General features: G+C 41.1%; 1 protein-coding gene across 1 annotated transcript; it reads left to right on the top strand.

Moving 5' to 3' along the window:
- Positions 1–19,869: 19,869 nt before the first annotated feature.
- Positions 19,870–20,466, top strand: LOC308270369 (uncharacterized protein C11orf87; the record flags this gene model as incomplete). The annotated part of the gene is made up of 1 exon (XM_080706223.1): positions 19,870–20,466. The coding sequence occupies one exon, from the start codon at positions 19,870–19,872 to the stop codon at positions 20,464–20,466; it is 597 nt and encodes a 198-aa protein (XP_080562349.1).
- Positions 20,467–22,350: the final 1,884 nt, after the last annotated feature.

Raw genomic sequence — 22,350 nt, 5'->3', positions numbered from 1 at the left:
CTCAGAGCTATACCCCTAGTTCTATTGTATTGTTTTAAAACAGGGTTTTGCTAAGTTGCTGAGGGCCTTGCTAAGTTGCTGAGGCTGGCCTTGAACCTACAATTCTCCGGTCTCAGCCTCCCAAGTATAGGGATTACAAGCATGTGTAACTATGTCTGGCAGAATATATGTCCTTTTGTAATTTTGCCTTATTTTTATATATTTAAAAAATTTTTTGGTGGTACTGGGGTTCCTGGAAGCCCTTCTATTTCCGGACTACATGCCCAGACCTATTTTTTTTATAATTTTATTTGGAAACAGGGTCTCTTAAGCCAGCGAGACTGGCTATGAACCTGCACGATCCTCCTGTCTCTGCCTCCCAAGTGCGGGGATTACAAGTGTGCGCCACCATGCCCAGCTATATATTTTTAAATTTTTTATTGGTGCATTGTAGTCATACATCTTAATGGGGTACACAATGGTAGAGACACACATGCACACATCACTCATTTAGTCCTTTCCCAGTTACCACCCCATTCCTCCCTCCCACCCTTATTCTCATGTTTGGCTTAGTGATTGACTTTGATATGTTTGTGAATGTACATCACGTACATTAGGGAATTTTCTTCTTCCTGCTTCCATCCTCCTAAGTTGTATATTTCCCATAATTTTGCAGTCCATTCATCTGTTGATGGAGACCTAGGTTGGTTCCATATTTTGGCTATTTCAAATTGTGCTGCTATAAACATGGGTAAGCATATGTTACTGTAGTTCTCTAATTTCAACCCCTTTGCAAAGATACCGAGTAGTGGTATAGCTAGATCATATGGTAGATCAATTCCCAGGTTTCTAAAGAATGTCCACACTGATCTCCACAGCGGCTAAAATGGTTTGCACTCCCACCAACAGTGTTAAAAGAAAACCTATTTCCATCACATCCTGGCCAGGATTTGTTGTTATTTGACTTCTTTACACTTACCACTCTGATTGGGGTTAGATGGAATCTCAGTGTAGTTTTGATTTGCATCTCCCTGATTGCTAGTGATGTTGAAATTTTTTTTCCATGTATCTATTGGCCATTTGTATCTCTTCTTTTGTGAAATGTCTATTCAATTTAGTTGCCTATTTCTTAATTGGGTTGTTTTGCTAGTGTAGAGTCTTTTGAGCTCTTTGTATATTCTGGATATTAGCCCTCTATCAGAGTAATAGTTTATAAAGATCTTCTCTCATTATGTAGGCTTTCTCTTTATTCTTGATTTCCTTTGATGAACAGAAAGATTTTATTTTGATGCCATTCTACCTGTTAATTCTTTTATTGTGAATATATGCCATTGCCAACATGATCCACATTATTATTATTATTATTATTATTATTATTTTATGTTACTACTATTGTATTCCATAGTATTTTAATCCAATCATCTGTTAATGAAAATCTTGGCTAGTTCCATAATTTTGCGATTGTAAATTGTGAGGCTATGAAAATAGATACACATGCTTTAGTTTGGTATTTTGGATCCCATTATTTTGAGTAGATAACCAGAAGTGGTATTGCTGGATCATGGTTAGAAACTTATTTGAAATAAATATATACAAGTTTCCAGTAATATGGACGAATGAACATTAGAGACAAAAGTAACCTGTGCTTCCTTTTTTAATCTCCATCAGCCCTGAATACATGGTGGTCTCTCTCCTCTTCTACCTGACATTCTTCTTACTCTTTAGGTTTGGAGTCTGGCAAAGGCTAATTTTTTGTTTGTTTTGTTTTTGTTTTTTTGACCATCTCTATTGTCCTACTTTCATTATTTAAAACAGCCTGTGAGTATCAGGTAAAACTTCTTGGGTTCTAGATGTTCTTCCTCTCCTGAAAAATGAAATAGTTGGGAATAGAATGATGTTTTATGAAAGGAAAAGGATCCAAGATTAAAATTATACTATATACTGAATAATATAAGAATTTTCATTTGTAGAGTGACTTTTATGTGCTAGAAAATTTCCACATATATCCTAAAACCTTCACATTATACCATAAAGAAGGAATTTGTTCCTCTCATGTTATAGTGGTAGAAACTAAGGCTCACAGAGACTGTGATTCATCCAAGTTTTAAGAATTACTAATGACTGAGCTAGAATCTATACCTACATTTATTTAGCTTCAAATCCTGTACCCTGGTCTCAATTAGCATATCAGGGGCTCTTTGGTCTGACCCAGCTTAGAGCCATAATATGTTTGCTTTGGTTGGTCAGCACTGAAATATCATCTCCCCAGTGAGCCATATTCACTCTCCTATATCCTGTACGCATTATGTTTATTCTCTCTCTCTGGTTCCTGGCAGCATTTAAAGTTTGGGATCTCTGTCTTTGGTCTAATGGCATGACCATAAGCTTTGTAGCCAGTTAGTCAAGCATTTCAGTCTAGATCCAGCCCATTATTAACAGTGTATGCTTTGAATAAATCTCTAAGCCTTTTTTTTTAATCCACAATGGGAATAACTAAGCCTAGGTTGTTGATATATTGTAAAGATTAAAAGGGGGTATAGTGTAAAATGCTTTGCCTGGCATGAGCAAGGCTCTGGGTTTGGTTATGAGGAACACACACACACACACACACACACACACACACACACACGTTAAAAGGGAATATATGTAAAGTTCTTGGCATTCTGCAAATATTGATCCCCTTTGTGATCCCTTCCCATCCTACATCATTCTATTTTGTGACATCACCTCTTTGAAAAATTTCCATGTTTTCTATCTCCAAAGACTCTGCCCATAAAGAAGTATTGATTTGAGGCTTAAGCCTCAGTTGTTAACATAAAAAAATATGAACCAGAATTCTTCCTGCCTCCATTTTTTTTTGTACTTCCTTTTTTTTATTGGTGCACTGTATTCATAAATCATAGTAGGATACATACTTTTGTAGACATACATGCACACTTTTCCCAGTCAGCCCCCACCCAATCCCCACCCCATTCTCTCCCTATCCCTCCCTCCCATGCTTGGCTTAGTAGTTGACATCTAGTATTATGGCAATTTATCTAAAATTAAAAATGATAATCTCACATAACAGTTTCATTTGTCTGATACCAAGCTTTTGATGACTTAAAGATAACATTTCAATATTTCTTTTTGCTTTCTTTCTTACCAGAGAATATTTTTTTCTATTTTTTAGGTGAAACTATCATATATTTATATATTTATTTTTCAGAAAAAATCTATCCTAATATGGAATATGGAGTCTAGGTACCCAAAACGATCTTGAAAAAGAACAAAGCTAGAAGATATATATTTTCTGATTTCAAACCATATAAAGCTACAATAATTGAAACAGTGTAGTACTATTCTAAAGGCAGATATATAAACCATTGGAGTTAAATAAAAGCCTAGAGCTCAATTCTTCCCTATATTGTCTAGTTATTTTTGACAAGGTTTCCACGAACATTTGGTGGTGGAAATATTAATCTTTTAACTAAATATTGTTAAAAATAATAATTACATGGAAAAGAATAAAATTGGACCCTTACCTAATCCCATATACAAATATTAACTCAAAATAGATAATAGACCTAAATATAAATCTTAAGACTATAAATTTTTAGGAGAAAATCTGTGTCATTAAACCTCACAACACTGAAATTGGCAGTGATTTCTTGGTTATGATTTCAATGGCACAGGCAACAGAAGAGTATACAGACTCCCTAAAAAATAAAAAAATAAAAAAATTGTATATCCAAAGACAATGTAAACAGAGTTAAAAGTTACTAATAGAATGGGATAAAATATTTCCAATTGCTATATCTGAAGGTATATTAATATTCCAACTAGAAATCCTAAAAATTAACAACAATAAAGGCAAACAATACCATTTAGAGATAGGTAAAAGACTAACATAAATAATGAATCTCCACAGATAACCAATCTTAATTGTCTGTTGGATGGAAACTCTTGTTTCTCTGGTTCTGGTGTGTGTTACCTATTTCTTCTTTGTAGTTAATCTCTTTGAGTATTTTCTCTAGTGCTGGTTTTGAAGACATAAATTCCTTCAGTTTCTCTTTGTCATGGAAGCCTCTTATTTCTCCATCTAATTTGATAGAAAGTTTTGCTGGGTAGGAAATTTTTGGTTGGAAGTTGTTTTCTTTCAGAGTTTGGAATATGTTACTCCAAGCCCTTCTGGCTCTCATGACTTGGTTTGGGAAGTCTGGAGTGATTCTAATTGGTTTGCCTCTGAATGTCACTTGGCCCTTTGTTTTTGTTGCCTTTAAGATTCTCTGTTTGGCTTCCACATTGGTCATTTTGACAATTATGTGGCGTGGGGATCCTCTTCTCCGATCCTGTCTAAAGGGAGTTCTATAAGTTTCCTGGACCTTTGTATCAACCTCTTGCTCTATGTTTGGAAAATTTTCTGCTATTACTTCCTTGAAGAGATTGTTGATCCCTTTGGTTTCACTTTCTTTTCCCTCCTCTATTCCAATTATTCTTAGGTTAGCTCTCTTAAAATGGGCCCATATTTCTTCAATATCAGATTCCTGCTGTTGGATATTTTTTCCTAGATTAGAAACTATGCGTTCATTTTTGGATTGCTCATCTTCTAAGAGCGAGATTCTGTTCTCCATGTGGTCTAATCGGTTGTTTGTGCTTTGAATTGATGCCTTTACTTCATTAATTGCATCCTTTATCTCTTTTTGGCTCTCTCTGAGTTCTTTTCGAAGCACTTCTATTATTTCTACCGTTATTTTCCTGATTTGATCTTCTAGAAATCTCTGATTTTCTGTTTTATCGGGTTCTGATGTTGTGGGGTTGTGGGCATTCATTGCTCCAGTATTATTCCTCTTTCCCATGATTTCCGATGTTTGTGTCTTCTCTGGGTTCTTCCCTTGGGTCACTATGACTTCCCTTAAGGTGTTCTGGATCTTGAGTCAGTAGTATCTCGGACCCCACTACTCCTTTACTGGGTTTTATCACAGAGTCTCCGACCCAGAGAGTCGATAGAGGCTGCTTTAGACTGTGGGGGGTGCCAGGTTGCACGTTCTCCTATGGTGTGATATCTCTGCCACCGCCCCTCCCCCACTGGGTCAAGTCCCAGGGAGTACAGTACTGGGATTTCTCCTCTGTGGCCCGCAATTTGACTCACTGTTCTTGAGTACGCAGATGTAGCTGTACTGGCCTCGCTGAATTTGCTGCTGCTGCCGCCGGTGGCAATATGGCGCCGCTGCTACGCCCTCGGCTGTGGGGCTGGCGTTTTTCTTCTTGGTTTTGATTTCTACTCTGAGTCCCTGCCGCGTGTGCTGAGCTCGGCCACTGGGAGCTTTAGATGCTCTCTGTGCGGAGAAATCCCGCCTGGCTGTTCCGCAGTGGCTCACCTCGGCTTGCTGTAGCCGTCCCGTGAATTCGCCGGTGCCTCCGGCAGTATGGCGCTGCTGCCGCGTCTGCCGCGTCCTCGGGCGCGAGGCCGGTTATCTCCTCTGTGGCTCTGTTCTCAGTCCGCTTTCTCTCTGGAGCCTGGTGATTTTTTGTTTCACTGGTGATGGTGTTTTCTGGCTATGAAAGGCGCTGATTTTGTGGTAATGGAGATTTGTTGTTAGCAGGGCTCTTAAGCCCCGCTTTTCTCGGTTGCCATCTTCCTGGAAGTCTCTTCTGCCTCCATTTTTACTAAGACATGGAATGAAAAAATCAAACACAGTATGAGACTAATCCTCAGAATTTATTTTCTTCTTTCTTTCTTTCTTTCTTTCTTTCTTTCTTTCTTTCTTGGTGGTACTGGGGTTCCTGGAAGAAGCTCTTCTACCTCCAGGCTACACTCCCAGACCTATTTTATTTGGAAACAGGGTCTCTTAAGCTAGCGAGGCTGGCTCTGAATCAGTGCAATCCTCCTGTCTCCGCCTCCCAAGCACTGGGATTACAAGAGTGCACCACCACGCCTGGCTTGTTTCATAATTTATAACAAAAATTTTCAATAACTATCTTCATAATCATTGTATTTCAAACATATAAAGATATATAAAAATCTTTTTGTCATCTTTCTGTGATGTCATAATGGTGCCTTTGAATGTCCTGGATGAACCTCTAAAAATCTCTAAAACACACAATGTACTTAAACATATTGAAGTCAACCACTAAGCCATGCAAGGGAAGGAGGAATGGGGAGGGAATTGGGTAGGGGTTAAATCAGTGATGTGTACATGTATGTACACACAAGTTTTTTACCCCAATATGATGTATGAATATAATGCACCAATAAAATATTTTTAAAAAAGAGTATCAATAATGCCAAAAAGAGAGGCAAACACCAGATCTCTATTAGTCCATGCTCCAAAGTCTTCGTCTGTTTTCTCTGATGATGAAGCTTGGTGACATTGGCGGATGTGAAATCATTAATGATCACAGAGCTGGGAAAATTGTTGTGAATGTCACAGGCAGGTTAAACAAGTATGGAGTGATCAGCCCCAGATTTTAACATGAAGCTCAAAGACAGAAAAATTGGCAGAAAAAACTTGCTACCATCCTGTCAGTTTGGTTTCATTGTTTTGACAACCTCAGCTGGCATCATGGGCCATGAAGAAAAAGATGAAAATACACAGGAGGAGAAACCCTGGGATTCTTTTTATAGGAATATAAGTCATCTATGCAAATAAAAACCTACATGGCCACAAAAGGACATGAAAGGAGGGTTATAATGGGAAGAGGTAGAAGATTGGTGAAAAGATTTTCTAGGAGATTTGGTTGTGTTGGGGTTAAAAGTCTTTATTCTACAACCTCTTCTTTGTCTGAGAGATAATGAGGGTGAATTTATATTGGGGTTTTGGAGAGCTAAATATATATGTCTCTGCAACTGTGGGTGGGAGATGGGCTCTGCTTTCCTGGGTCTCATTCCCATGGAGGGAATCTAGGTAGCTTTGGTGGCAGAATCAGGGGAGAGCTGTCAGTCACATTGGTCTGTGTTCCTTGAGCTCATTCAAGGAAAAGGTGTATCAGTTTTTCCATGTAGCCAATCAGCCATGTGGTAGAATTTGTATTACATCATAGTGCTTCACCCTCAGACCCTTTTATTTCAGTATTCTCCTATTGACTTCTAATTATTAGTAACTGTACCTTAAGGACTTTCTCTGAAATGAAAGGAAAATATTCTGGCTGTGAGGCAAGTAGTCCAGAACTTGGAAATTAGTTTCTCCTTAAAGCAGGATTAAACCTAGATTGAGCCAGCTGTGGTGGTGTGCACCTCTAATCCCAGTACTTGGGAGGCTGAGACAGAAGGATACTAGGTTCAAGGCCAGTCTCAGAAACTTAGTGAGGATAACTTTTCAAAATGAAAAATAAGCAGAGCTAGGGGTATAACTCAGAGACAGAATCCCCCAGTGTTCATCCCTAGTACCCAAAAAGGCAGCAACAAAAAACTTAAATTGTTGAGAGATGTAAAACTGAGGTGCATTTATGTACCTATAAATACCACAGCTTCCTTATTTGTAGTGGAGATAATCCCAAAGGAGATAATCCCTTGGAACCATTTTACAAAGGCTACCTGTGAGATTACACTTTAGTGATAGGTAGTTTCATAATGTACCATTTGCTGGCTGCCTTTTCTTTCCTCTATCACTTCTTTTTTTTTTTTTTTTTTTTGGTGGTACTGGGGTTCCTGGAAGCCCATCTACCTCCAGGATACACTCCCAGACCTATTTTATATTTTTTGTTTGGAAACAGGGTCTCTTAAGCCAGCAAGGCTGGCTTTGAACCTGCATGATCCCCCTGTCTCTGCTCCCAAGCATGGGGATTACAAGCATGTGCCACCATGCCCGGCCTCCCCTACTGACATTTAATACAACTTTTCAATAAAGTAATTACCTTTAAGTCCTTGCCTCAAGGTTTGATCCTAGGGGAGTCCAAACTATGAAAACTGGCACTAGAAGAAGTCCAAGGAAGAGTACTCTTATGAATGAACTCTGGAACTTATAAAACCCATCACAAAAGGGCCCCACTGTGGTGGTGATAAGAGCTGGCGATAATCAATAGCATTCTGCTTATCCTATATAGGGAGACTTTTATCTGTGATGAATTAGAATGAGATATAGGCTTATGCAATATTGCTGGCATTTCTTAAATGTGACAATGGTAATTATTAAGACTGTGGAACTGATTGCTGCTCATTGTCATAGTTACACAGAAGGTAGGAAGTGACAGCCTGCATTCAGCTAACCATCAAATAAAAGCTCATTGCAAAACCCAGAAGACCTGAAATATAGCATTGAAGGTGAACATGTTTCTGGTAACCTAGAAAGCAGATCCAGCTAAAACCAGATATGGGACCTGAGTATGAGAGAGAGAAAATTGCCAAGACTTAATTCTTAGCCCTGGAAAGCCTCTTAAAGTAAAGAGAAGAGACTCTGTTCCTTGATAGAGAAGGACTGTGGCCCTGACACCTGAGATGGGGTGAATGGGCTTGACAACCTTGAACTCTTAGTTTCTGCTGAACCCCTGGGCCTATGGAAATTGTTCTCTCCCATTGTTACAGAATGAAATACTCCCTTTGCGTAGACAACATGAAGAGGTGATACTTGTTTTCTTTAAGATTTACTTCTACTGGCCTCATAGAATTCAGGACAATAATTAGGGTCAAAGCTCAGTGTAGACTCCTTAAAAAACACTTTCCCTGTTCCAGAGGGAAAAAAAGAGATCATTTACAAAAGAGCAGGAAAAAATGACTAATATATCTACACCTGGAAGTGGACTTTTGAGAGTGCTAGCTCAGCATGGAAGGCTGGGCAGAGAAAATTCTTGAAAAGGAGGCATTTATATAATATACTAGGAAGGACTGCTGCAGTTGATTCTGATGTGCTGCTGGGAGTTCCTCCAAGTTTGGAAAGTGAATGCCTGCCTGATATTGATATAGATAAATACAAATTCTATTATCTCTTCTCTCTCTTCTCCCCCCCTTCTGTGTTTGTGTGTGTGTGTGTGTGTGTGTGTGTGTGTGTGTGTGTGTGTGTGTTGCTGGGGATTGAACCCAGGCAGGAACATTCTACCTCTGAATTACACACCCAGCTCTATTTTATTTTTTTACTTGGAAACAGAGTCTTGTGAAGTTGCTGAGGCTGGCTTTGAATCTGAGATCCTACAGTCTTGTAACACCACACCCAGTCTCCTTTCATCTTAAGTGGAAAATTTCTTAGGTGTATGTTGAATGTTCTTTCTGAGAGTTTTCTCTTAGTATCAAGAATCTGAAGGAAATATCAGATTTCTAGGAAATGAAAAAAACAGTGACAACTGAGCGGAAGGGTGAATGTAAACAGGTCAGAGAGGAAGTTCCCCATTTAAGTCACCTAAACATCCATCAGGTCTCAAGAGAGCAAACCATTTTAGGATAGAACTAGTCTTAGTAAAACTTTCTTATCCCTTTGCCATTTCTCTTTCTCTTTCTCTCTCTCTCTCTCTCTCTCTCTCTCTCTCTCTCTCTCTCTCTCTCTCTCCTTCCTTTGCTTTGACTTCAGAGATTTAAAAACTGACCTAATGATCTAGGAATCCATGGTAGGAAAAAGGAGAAAGACAAACCAGAGAAATAGAGAAGGAACCAAATATTACTCCTTTTCATGCTCTAGGCTTTCTGTCTAAAATCAGCTCCAGCTGTAAGGAAACCGAATAATTTTGAATATTTGATAAGTGTTTTAGGCTAGATATTTTAATTATTTAATTGATATATGTTATGATTTGAAAGATGAAGTACTCTCTTTTAACTAAAAGTCACTCAGAAAGCCATCATACCTAATCTATTTTTAATCCGGCAGCTGAGAAAATATTTCTATACAGTGATCTAAAGGTACGGAGAAACAAATCGTTTCATTTGTTATATCAAATGTGACTGATATGCTGGTCCTCCTACTTTATTGCCAGTTTCTTCTTCAGAAACGCTCTGGTTCTGTGTGCTATATGTCCTGTTACCACAATAAAAAGCATAGTCAATAGCAATTGGAGAAAAAAGGCAGCACTTTGAGTTAGAAGAAAAATAAGTCACCCCATGTATTTCTTTCCCTGCCACCCACACTTTTTGATTGATAACTCCCGGGCTATTTTAAAGCCATAGCACATTGCCTCATTTGTTTTCTTTTTCAAGCATAAAATAACATAGACAATGAAAAAAAGAAGGAAAAAAGTATAAGGGATAACAAGTTGAAAACCAGGAACCTTTTGGGCTTTCTTGGATCAAAATGAATATAGTAATATTTGCTTCATACAAAAGGAAAAACAAACAAACAGGAGGCATTGAGATGGCCGCCCAAAATAGGAAGTAAGTTGCTTCCTATCACTGTGTTCCATCAGAATCTTCCAGAGCATTGTGCATTTTGTGCCAAATCTATAGCACAACCTATGGCCCAAACCAAGTGTTTCTCTCTTGTTACAAACTTTTGTGTTATAAAAAACAAAATCCAAAGCCACATTCACATCCTGCAAGATCACTTTCACTTTCTTCCATGATATAAAAGAAAATGGCTTGTGGAAGCCCTGTTTGTTCCCCACCCCAAACCCTGTTGATTGACTCCTGAGCTGAACAGGTTTTTGCTTTTGTTTCAGATTGATTTCTGAGAGAATGCCCAATGTTCTCTTTCCACATCAGTGTTTCTCTTGGTTAAATTCAACATTTTTTTTGGGGGGGTGGTACTGGGATGGAACCCTTCTACCTCCGGGCTACACTCCCAGACCTATATCATATTTTATTTGGAAACAGGGTCACTTAAGCCAGCGAGGCTGGCTTCAAACCTGCATGATCCTCCTGTCACTGCCTCCCAAGTGTAGGGATTACAAGCGTGCGCCACCATGCCCAGCTTAAATTCAACAATTTGTAAAAAAAAAAAAAAAGGAAATAAAATATTAATAGGGCTAAAGATACCCATCCCTTTCTTTGGACCACTCTTTCCTAATTATATGAGATAAGTTTTATGTCTAAGCCAACAGTTCTCAACCTGGGGTGGTTTTACAACACCCTTCTCATGACGTTTGGCAATGCTAGAGATATGTGAGCTGGGACAACAGGGTGCTCCTGGCAGGTAGTGAGTAGAGTCCAGAAATGCTGCTAAACATGTATCCGTCTCCTATTGCTGTGTAACAAATCCCCACACTTCACAAACACCTACTTATTACCTAACAGTTTGGTAAGCCAGGACAGCATGTAGGAAGTAGGGCTCAGCCAGGTTCTCTGCTTGGATTCAGGTGTGAGCTCTTATCTGGAAACTCTGGGAGTAAGTCCACTTCTGGGTCATCTAAGTTGTTCCTTGAATCTGTTAAGACTGAAGTCTGTTTCTTTGCTGGTTTTCAGCCACAGGCTATCCTCTCTCCTTAAGACAGCCGCATTAACTTGCTCCAGTCAACAACAGCATATTGAATCTTCACAAGCTTTGAATCTCTGACTTCCTCTTCTGCTGCTAATGAGAGAGAAATATTTTCAAGGGTTCATCTGATTGGATAAAGCCTATCTGAATAATAACCATATCTTACAGTTAACTATTTGGGATTTAATTACCTCTACAAAAATCTCTTGGCAGAATATCCAGTTTTTTTTTTTTTTTTTTTTTTTTTAATTTGGTATTGGGGAATGAACCCAGGGGCGTTATACCTCAGTGTTATTTTATTTTTTAGTTTGAAACAGGGTCTTGTTAAGTGGCTGAAGCCGGCCTCCAACCTGCAATCCTCCTATCTCAGCCTGTCAGGTACTAGGATTAGAGGCATGTGTGTGTGTGTGTGTGTGTGTGTGTGTGTGTGTGTGTGTGTGTGTATATATATATATACATATATACATATATATGTGTGTGTATATATATATATATATATATATATATATGAATTTTTACTATATAATCAATGGTGTTAGCCCTGAGGGACCATCATTAGAAGACTGCTTACCACAATACTCTACAACATACAAGACAGACTCTTATAATAAAGAATTATCTGGCCCAAAATATCAATAGTACTTAGTCTAGGCAAATCTTTTTGTGCGTGTTGGAAGTATTTCCAATTTATCTTTTGCAGGGAAAGCAGATTTCCAGCCTACAGCACTTGAGAGAAGCATATGCCATGGGGTTTCTGATCATGGTCCAGAATGCTCATTATCCAAGAGCTGTGGGTCACAGAAATCTTATCAGTTTTTTGACATCTGCTGGTCCATCTATTTTTATTTATCTTCTCTCTAACTTCATATCTGTCATTCTGCTTAATTTACATCTTTTCTGTTTTTAATAGGAGTGATATTTTATTTTAAAATGTTAGGAGAAAAGGAGATTCTTTGCATTTGGCCAGATAACCAGAGCGTGATTATGTGTGGAAATAGAACACAAACCACTGATTGCATTGACTTTTGCTTGGTTACTGGTACACCAAGCGCTTAGTACAAGTTGTGGCCTATAGTAGACACACAGAGAGTATTTGTTCAATGAGTAAGTTTTTAAGTCACGAGGAATCATGACTGTTCTGCTTACACATCTAGATTTAATTGGATCTGGGGCTTGATCAGAGAAGGTTTTTATTTTGAGGTTGAAAGATATGAAATAAGTTTAGGTAACTATACCTTCACCTAAAGGGGATATAAAGGGTACATGGTCTTTCTGTAGTTCTTAAAATTACAGAAACCAAGTGCTATGTGAATGTATGTTTGTATCACTTGAAACCTCACTTTGATGTGTAATTATAATGTATAAAGGTATTTTAAATATCCATAAAATGGAAAAAGTTAAATAAATCAACTGGTTTAAATTTTAACTTTAGTAAGAAGTCTCTATGGCCTTCCAAATGGTATAACAGGAGCTTGATACATTAAAACAATAATTTTAAAGGGTTTATATTTTTTGCCCATATGCTTTCTAAAATAATTTTGGAAGAGACTAGAGCCCTTTGCAAATTTTAAGTTGACATCTAAAGCTTTCAAAAAATAAACTTCATATCCTATATCTAACTAAATGTAATTTGTCAAGTCCTTGAGCCCAATTTGTATATCTTCTATACCATCTATTAAGCAAATCTAGTTCAAATTATCAAGATAAATAACCAGACTTACTTTTTCTAGAAAAAAAAATCTATATTTACTTTTTTTTTTTTTGATGGTGGTACTGGGGTTCCTGGAAGCCCTTCTACTTCCGGGATACACTCGCACGGGCTACACTCCCAGACCTATTTTTTTAAACTTTTTTTTATGTGGAAACAGGGTCTCTTAAGTCAGCTCGGCTGGCTTTGAACCTGCAAGATCCTCCTGTCTCCGCCTCCCAAGCACAGGGATTACAAGCGTGGGCCACCACGCCCGGCTATATTTACTTTTTAACTTAACAAAACCAGAAGACTTTCATCCCTGTGACAACAATCTCATTTTTAAATCCTAAGGCATATCAATGATAAGATAGATAAGAAATATATCCTTCAAATGAGCCTGTCCTCTAAATAAAATAAAGTGCTGCTCCATTTATATTTCTTAAAGATGATATTTTTGCTGCACTATCAGTTCTCCCTGGAGTTATACTTCCTGAAGGTATTTCTTTATTTAGCTCTCAAAGGTTTTAAACCCTGAGTAATGCATGAGCGTAAGATGAGGATTGGTGAGATGAATGCTTTTCTTTTGCAAGATAGGAGAAATAAAAGGAGAGGTAACAAAGGATAAATTTTAACTCAGATACATACATTTTGGGGATAAGTACACAAAGAGGTGGAAAATTCAGAAAACAATTACCTTAAAAGTACACACACACACACACACACACACACACACACACACACACATCACAGAGCAATATTTTTCTGGACATTTTAATATATACTCTCAAGGATAAGATTCCTCCAGCTTGAAGACTGCAGATATAGGTGGTAACCTGATGCACAGTGAGAAATAGCATTCTTAACAATATAATTGAAATATGCTCTTTGTTCTAGGCCTATTCTATGGTGTTTCAGTTCTCTCTGGAGTACTTAGCCTAGGATGAATTAATCTTCTATTAGTGATGGTTTGAACACTATGCTATGGTGCCCCTCCACATTTCATCTCTAGGGTTAATTTTCCTGTTTCTGTGGTTGCTCATTATTAGTCTCTTATACCTTCTATTCATCTTCACAGAAAGGATAGTAAAACTTACCAAATTTTCTAAATTTTGATGTCCAAAAGAATATAATGCTTCTATTGCCAAGGATAAAAATATAAATCTTGGTAATTTCCTTTATAATGTAAAGGCTACTGTATATTGAATGCTTGCAATATGTCCAGTAATTTAAAAAGTACCACAAAGAGGATACTATCGTCACTATCATCATCATTATTCCCATTTTAGTTAAGAAAATTGAACTGGAAAAGAGATAAACTACTAGAAAGAGGTGAAGAGTTTCATTCAGAGACGTGTTTATTAATTAGTGGTTGACTGGCACAGTAGTTGATTTAATAGTAGTATGATAACATGTGACACATCTCAGTAGGTATACAGAAATCCTGAACAGAGGAGACAGATTAGGCAACATGTTAGCATCAGCTATACATTCTCTGGAAAGTGTCCTATAAATCTAAGTGAAGCTTGGCATGTATATTGTCCATGGTGGTCCATAGCAAACTGCCTTCGTGACCTGATGCAGTATGGTTTCCAAATTAGATCCTGCTAAGCCCAGGGAGTATGTGGAGGTCCTATAGCCTGCTGCTAGAGGATCCAGACAGTAAAGGTCTCCTGTGTCCCTTTGTCTACTTCACAAAATCTCTCTTCTCTCACTTTCTCTCTTCTCTCTCTTCCTCCTTCTCTCCTTCTCCCTCTCTACTTTCCTCCTTCTCCCTACTTTGTTCTCCAATAAGAATTAGAGAGAAATACAGATTTAGAATGAAAATAGAGTGCACACACACACACACACACACACACACACACACACACGCAACACTTGTGGGGAGTGGAGAGAGAGAGAGAGAGAGAGAGAGAGAGAGAGAGAGAGAGAGAGAGATGAAAATAATACTTACTTTGAGATCAGCTTGCCTGAATGTGAGCCCAGTAATGCTGTTAGATGACTTAAAGCACGATTTTTACCCATTCTGAGCTTTAGTTTCTTTACATAAAGCAGGTGCATGAAGATTTTTCTTGAAAAAATAAGTGAATGAATGAATAAATGAATGAATGAATGAATTTGTATTTTGACAAAACTAACCTTGTAAGGTTAGGATTAATGCTAATATGAGACTTTAATACAGCTTGGCACTGAGTACTTTACAAATAATGATATTATATTATTATTTTTACTTTTATTATTACAGTGCTTCTTTGATTGTTGCATAGGTACCTATGTGGCACTACTCTCTAAGCTATCCAGAGATCATTAGTAAATTTGGGAACAAGTAAATATGCTGCTGAATATCTAAAATATATTTGATTCTAAAGAAGTTGTTTCACTGCAAGAAAATATCCTGGGAATCTCAGATGCTTCTTGGTTTTTCACTCTTAAGGAATATGGCTTGGGAAGTTTTGTGGCTAAGCTAGTGGCATCCTATTGTATAGAATAAGACTTACCATTGTGCCAGCTGTGCCCAAACCATATGGCAACTCAGTAGGGCCAAAGCCCTGAATCCCAAGAGATGCTCACACTGTTCCTTGGGCTTGAATCATCCAACCAAGTGTATGTACTCAGTACATTTGTCCTCTGCACAAGAACAAAAAGTGTGTGTGTGTGTAATCAAAATCTATATATACTTTGTATATATAGCTTATGTTTTATATATAGCCTATGTGTATATATGCATATATAAATATATATTATATATGTATATACATATATACACATGTGTATACATGGTCTATGTTTTCTTGAAAGAGAAAGGGGCAAAAAGTATATTAGGCTTTTGAATTAAAAATGTATTATTTAATCTACTTAAATCATTTCCAGTTAAATGCCATTGTCCTGTGAGTCACATTCATCTACTCTAGGATATAAGTTCTCTAGGGCAAGACCTTGTCTTTTCATAGGCTCTGTAGAATGGAACAGACACTTTTAACATTCCTGGTATAAGAGATGGTTCTTGTATCGAAAGAATAAAAAGAGTGACTACCACAATGCACATCTTAAGAGTATAGTATTCAAGAAGAATGCCATTGCAAATATTATAATCTCATTATACCATATTGTAAAGGTATGTTTTCCTCTAGGAAAACCCAGAAATGCCTCAAAATCTAGAAAACAGACCAGAGAGAGTTAATTCTAATTACGTAATTTTTTGCTTTACAAGGCAACTTTTTTTCCCTTTCCTTTTCCTACTAAAGAGTTTCTTTAAATAGCCAGAGCTCTTTTTGGAGTATTCAAAATTGGATTTGCTTTACAAAATGTTGGTTATATTAAACTTTTCAGGAGCAAAGACTGCAAAATTGGGGCACTGCCTGTCAGGTGTCAGTGGAGAAGTCTTTCTTAATGATCACAGTGAAATAAACAGGCATGAAAGTGATCCAGCATTCCCTGAGCCCACCAAAGTCACAATGTCCAAATGGGGAGGTGGTGTGTGCGTGTGGTTGTAGATGGAACCCAGGGGCATTCTACCTCTGAGCTACATCCCCAGTCCTATTTCATTTTTTATTTGAAAATAAGGTTTCCCTAAGTGGCTAAGGGCCTCACTAAATTGCTGGGGCTGACTTCAAACCTGTTTTCCTCCTGTCTCAGCTCCCCAGGTACTGGGATTACAGGTGTGTACCACAGTGCCCAGCTAGGAGGGTAGCTTTTACAGGCATCCAGAATGTCTTCATTCCAAGAAGAAAGTCTGTGCCAGCACTGGGGTCATCAGCCATGAGTAATTGTTTGGCTTTGCCAGACAAGGGCATCAATCTGTGGTCTGAAGCAATCATACATTATTCATATTAAGCATATACTGACTTCTTAGCTTAAATGAGGATATTTTAGATTTGGATAGTTATGAAGATAAAGCTGACAGTCTGTTTTTTGTTGTTGTTTTGGTTTGGTTTGTTTGGTGGTCCTGGGGGTAGAACTCAGGACTTCACAAATGCTAAGCGAGCACTCTAACACTGAGCTACTCCCCCAGCCCAGATGAATTCTATACAAATAAATAAAAACAAAATTTAAGGGAGATGTGATGAATTCCTTCTTCCATGTATAAATAAGAAGCAAAAAGTGAATTTAGAGTAGGGCTAGATAGGAACACAAGGTCAGAAAGAAGGACTCACGTATTAATACTGGCTGACTTTTCCTCCCTGTGACAGCCCTGTTTCTTTACAAGCACAGCAAATTCAAGCAGATAAATGGGCATCAGTAATTTCTGCCAGCTCTCATTTCTGATACATAGCAGTAAAAAGCAGCAATATATACTTCATTGTTAAATTTAGCAAGTAAGTATTGTACATGTACTTTGCTGGAGTCAAAGACAGAACGAAACCAAGACAGGGAGAGAAGAAAGAAATGTACATTTTAATAAGACATCTACATGAGTGCCTTCAAAGACCATAAGGCTTTAGGAACAGTTTCAAGTTTTAAACAGCATATGTCATTTCAAAGATGGCTACTATAACCAAATGCACTGTTTTTATTATTTTTTTTTTAGTGGGTGCTGAACCCTTGTAAAAGGTCACTAGTCCCTGGTAAGGTTTAGGCAGGCAGCTAGGAACCTTCTGGAAGTTCTGTTTTATTTTCCTGAAAGACTATTGACACTATAGCAAATGTACCAACCACTTTCACAAAGCTTAAGGTCAATGAAAGAGTTTTTGGGGAGAGTTATGGTACTCAAAATTTCCACAGGTCATTCGTTTCTGAGTAGTTTTGTCTACCTGCCTCATAAACCCTTGAATGCTGTGGGTGCTCGTGAGTGTATAAACTGTCAGAAGGGGTGTTTAATAAATTGAGCAAGTCTTGGCCCCGAAGATGAGAGTATGAAGGAGGAGAGAATCGTGAATCAGGTGGAATGAAAGATAAGTTGGAGACTCTGGCAGAGATGAATATGGTTAATTTGGATTGCTTGTCTGGTTCATGTTTAGGCTTGTATTTCAGGTTTGCCACACACATGCACACACACATGCACACCCACGCACACCCACACACATTCACAAATGTACCTGCCATCTCTCTGATGCCTCCAGTTCATATTCAGAACCAGAAGCAGCACAAACAGCATTTGGGGGTAGGAGGGACCTTCAGAGAGTTACTAGGGAGAAAATCTGATCTGCATCCCCCCTCCCCCAGGAAAAGGGCTCTCTAGAGTGCAAAACCCTGTTCCTGGGACCATCCCGGGAAAGGGTCCTGGTTGAGGAATCTGACCACTGAAGAACTTAAGCTCCGGCCTTTTCTTAGCAAGGAGTGGGAGTGCAAAGGTGGGGTTGCTGGCAGGGTGTGGGCTGGGTTGCTCCTGGAGCCCCTGGGCAGCAGAGCTGGGAATGAGAACCCTTGAGGCAGAGCCTTGCTGCGCCAGGACAAGGTGTTGGGGTATGAGGGTGGGTGGGGGCCTGAGGGGTGGCTTGGAGCCCTGGCGGTGGCTGTCTGACGTCACCGGCCTCTCTGGCAATAGGCTGGGAGCTGAGCTTCCTGAAGCAGCAGCGAAGGCGGCGGCAGCGGCGTCGCGACTCGGTCTCCGGCCCCTTCAGTCCGCGCCTTCTGCAGCCGCCACTGCAGCCAGGCAGCGGGGCCTCCCTCCCAGCAACCAGCTGGTGGCTCCAGGTAAGAGACAACGGGGCGGGCAGCGAAAGCTTCTGATGGCTGGACTGCCCTGCGGCCAGGGTGTGGGTGGGGAGCCCAGCACCTCTGCCTGCGTAGACACCCCTGCCCAGGGCTTAGGCCCCCACCCCTGCCCGGCGCGGTGCCTGGCTGCTCCGCAGTGCAACAGTTTGCAGCTGCCTCTGGGGAGCTGCAAGGAGGTGCGCTGCGTGCTGCGGGTCTCCCTGGCTGCGCCCCCAGGAAGAGCCTCGGGCCCTTGGGCTGGGTTTGAGAAAGCCAGGGAGAAGGTCCGTTCCCCAAACTTTGCAGGCGGGAACCCTCCCCCTTCCAGTTCTGGCGGCTTAGAAAGAAGCAAAATACTGTCAAGTGTGTGTGTGTGGGGGGGGGGGCGCAGGGAGATAGGGAGGGAAGGGGCGTTTTCGGGGATGCGCTTCTGCTGAGAAAGGGTTTTCAGCTTCCCCCATTTCTTTCTTTCTTTTTTAGGGTGTGTGTGGGGGAGATGTCAGGGAAGAAGGCTGGGGAAAGGACAGGAAAGGACGGGGCACATCCAGCGCACCAGTGACAGAGGCCAAGTAGGTGGGATGTGCTGCCGGGAGTACTCCCCTGGGAACGGGACCTAGGGGACCTGGCGCCATCCAGGAGGGAGAATGTGGAAGAGGAGGGCTGTGCTCCAGAGCCGCTCGGCGGTGCGGAGTGGGTGCTGGGAAAGGTGGGATCGAAGCGGGGGAGTTCACAGAAAGGGCCCAGAAAAGAGGAGAGACGACGCCCGAAAAAGTAAGAAACGCCATCCGAGGCGGTTCCCTGGTGTGTCTGTTGTAATTAGAAAGTTGTGAAGGGCGCGGGGTGGGGGGGCTGCTGTATCTGCTGAGTAATCTGCACCTCGGCGGTGCGGGAGTGCACCTCTTACCAGTGAGTGGCTCGAGCGGCGGCTCCGGTGCGCGGCTGGGAGCCAGGGCTGGGGTCCACCATCGACCGGCCAGCGCTGCGGAGAAGACCAGCGGCGCCCAGGCGAGGTGCCCAGAGGACCGCTTTGCGCCGGGGGCTGCTCCTTATTTTCAGCACCCCCACCCCCTTGGTCACCTCCGGACCCTATAACTAAGCCTGTTCTCTTTGCAGCCTGGTGCTTTCCTGAAGGAAAGAGGCGCCTGGAGACACGTTCCAGGAGGAGGGTTGGGAGAGGGTCTCCTCCGTGCCGCTGGAGCCGAAGGAGTGCCCACGAGAGGAAGCCTGGTGGGCCCGGCCCCTCCCAGCCCAGCGCCCATGAGTGCCAGGGCCCCGAAAGAGCTGAGGCTGGCGCTGCCGCCCTGCCTGCTTAACCGGACCTTCGCTTCCCGCAATGCCAGCGGCGGCAACACCGGTGCGCGGGGCCCGGGCGCCGGCGGCGGGGGCACCTGCATCACGCAAGTGGGACAGCAGCTCTTCCAGTCCTTCTCCTCCACGCTGGTGCTGGTCGTCCTGGTCACCCTCATCTTCTGCCTCATCGTGCTGTCTCTCTCCACCTTCCACATCCACAAGCGTAGGATGAAGAAACGGAAGATGCAGCGGGCTCAGGAGGAATACGAGAGGGATCACTGCGGCGCCAGCCGAGGCGGAGGCGGCGGAGGTGGAGGGGGGCTGCCCCGGGCAGGTAGTCAGGCCCCAAACCACGGAAAAGAAGCGCGGCTAGAGAGGCAGCCCCGGGACTCTGCCTTCTGTGCGCCCTCCAACGCCACCTCTTCGTCCCCTGGGCTCCCGAGCCAGGGTCCCAGCGCTCCTCCGCCTCCACCGCCAGCCCCCAGTCCACAAGGAGCACACGCAGCCTCCTCCTGTTTGGACACAGCTGGCGAGGGCCTTTTGCAAACGGTGGTACTGTCCTGATTGTCTAGCCCCTCTGCTCGCTCCTTCCTCATTCCCATCACGGTCGCCACCCTTGCTTTCCGCCCTCCTCCCCCCCTTTGCCACGTCCCTGGGCCTTACTTTCCTCTTCCTTCTTTCCTATCTGCCCTCCCTTTTACTCTGTTTCTCCTCCGCCGAGGCACTGTGCGGTATTTGTAAATATTGGGCAAGGAAAGTCTCGGAAGAAGAAATAATGCTGATAATTCTTTATTAATATTTATAGTAATTATTATTATTATTATACTACTACTAACACAATCCAAGCGCATGACAAATCACATAATTTCTCATTGTCAACCAAGGCTGCATATTCCTTCTCTATCCCGTGTCCCCCTCAATAAGGAGGAGAAACGGCACAAGGTACCAAATACATAACAGGCATTGACTCTGGGGCACAGGGAGGGGAGGGGACCCGGTAACGTTGTATATAGCTGTCGAGTTAAAGATTCAGTTGCCTTCCACCCCCCACCCCCTCCGCCAAGCTTTCATGTTTCTTTTAGCTTCTCTCCCCTCCCCTTTTCTCATCCTCAGCTGGGCTCAGGCAATAGTATATTATAAAGAAAATGCCTACCTTTAGCACCAGGACTACAAGAGGATGCAGAGAAAGTCCCAGAAAAACGTTTAGGACAGGTACCCCTCTCCAGTCAGTCATCTTCTCACTCTTTAGTTAAAACCATTACCTTTTTCAGGACAGAACATTTAATTTACTTTTAGAAATGGTTCTCGCTGGCCGAGCATAAGTACATTGAAATCTCTTAGTTAAAAAGAAACAAAACATCAACAAAAACACCCTATTGCTTTCGCTCCTGCCCCGCCCAACTTTTACACCTTGGACTTGCGGCATGTTCAGGAGTCACCAGGGACCCGGGAGCTGTCCAGCCAGGTCTGGTGCTGAAATCGCCTCACCATAATGGTTACTTTCTCTGGTTAGCAGGCCCAGGAGGGGCTGTTTTGAAAAGTGATTGTACTGGCTTTTGGTTGGTTCCTTCCTTCTTTTTCTACAATCGGATTGGCTTGTACTATTGATTTTCTCGTTATTAAACATTGCATAAGTTCCCCTTTTGTAAAATATATATATATACATATGTGTGTGTATATATATATTAGGTGATGTGCAGTTCTGAAAGTGCAGTATCTAACCAACCAGAATGCTTCTGTTTTATTTTTAGAACAAGTGCACCTTTGTTATTTATTTATTATATTAGTACCAAATACAGAAGAAAACTATAGTTCTGTGCTATAGCCTCCAAATTGTATATTCTTGTTCTTACTTTCCAGCTGTTGATACAATGGTTACCACTGGAAAGGGAATTCAGTGGAATAGGCCTGACTTCTGCTGTTTCCAGAAGTGCTCTTTTGTATTTTACTCTGTAGTAGACTGTTATAAAAAAAAAAGATGACACATTTGCTTTCTTTTTTCTTTTGTGAATAACAGAAACACACCACAGCAACAGAAAACAAACAAATAATGGATGTGCAGGAATGCCATCTATTAAAACATGGTTAATATTTAAACAGTGCCTGTAGTTCTCCCTGCATGCAGTTACCACTTGGAGGCAGTGGTGTGTGTGCTTGCTTGTACTGTATGTGTTTGGGGACGAGACTAGTGGGGATGTGGAGCAATTTGGATGACAGGACATGCAAATTTCGAGAAAAGTTCATAGGTCTCATAGGATAAAAAATGTTTACAGCTTGTTTGGTTGAAATTTTGTGCCTGAATCTAATATATAACAAAGGAAGCTCTCTCCTTTTAAAGTCTGGCTTAGCTAACTCCACTGTGTGCATGAAAAAATATTGCATAGAAAAGGAGAGAAGATAAATATTTTGTTCTCCCAATGCCAGACAAGCCCATCTGTGTTAGAAATG

This window comes from Muscardinus avellanarius, assembly GCF_963383645.1.
Source record: "Muscardinus avellanarius genome assembly, chromosome: 1".
Classification (NCBI taxonomy): Eukaryota; Metazoa; Chordata; class Mammalia; order Rodentia; family Gliridae; genus Muscardinus; species Muscardinus avellanarius.
Note: the sequence above shows the minus strand (reverse complement) of the source record. Positions and strands in the feature narration are given on the sequence as shown.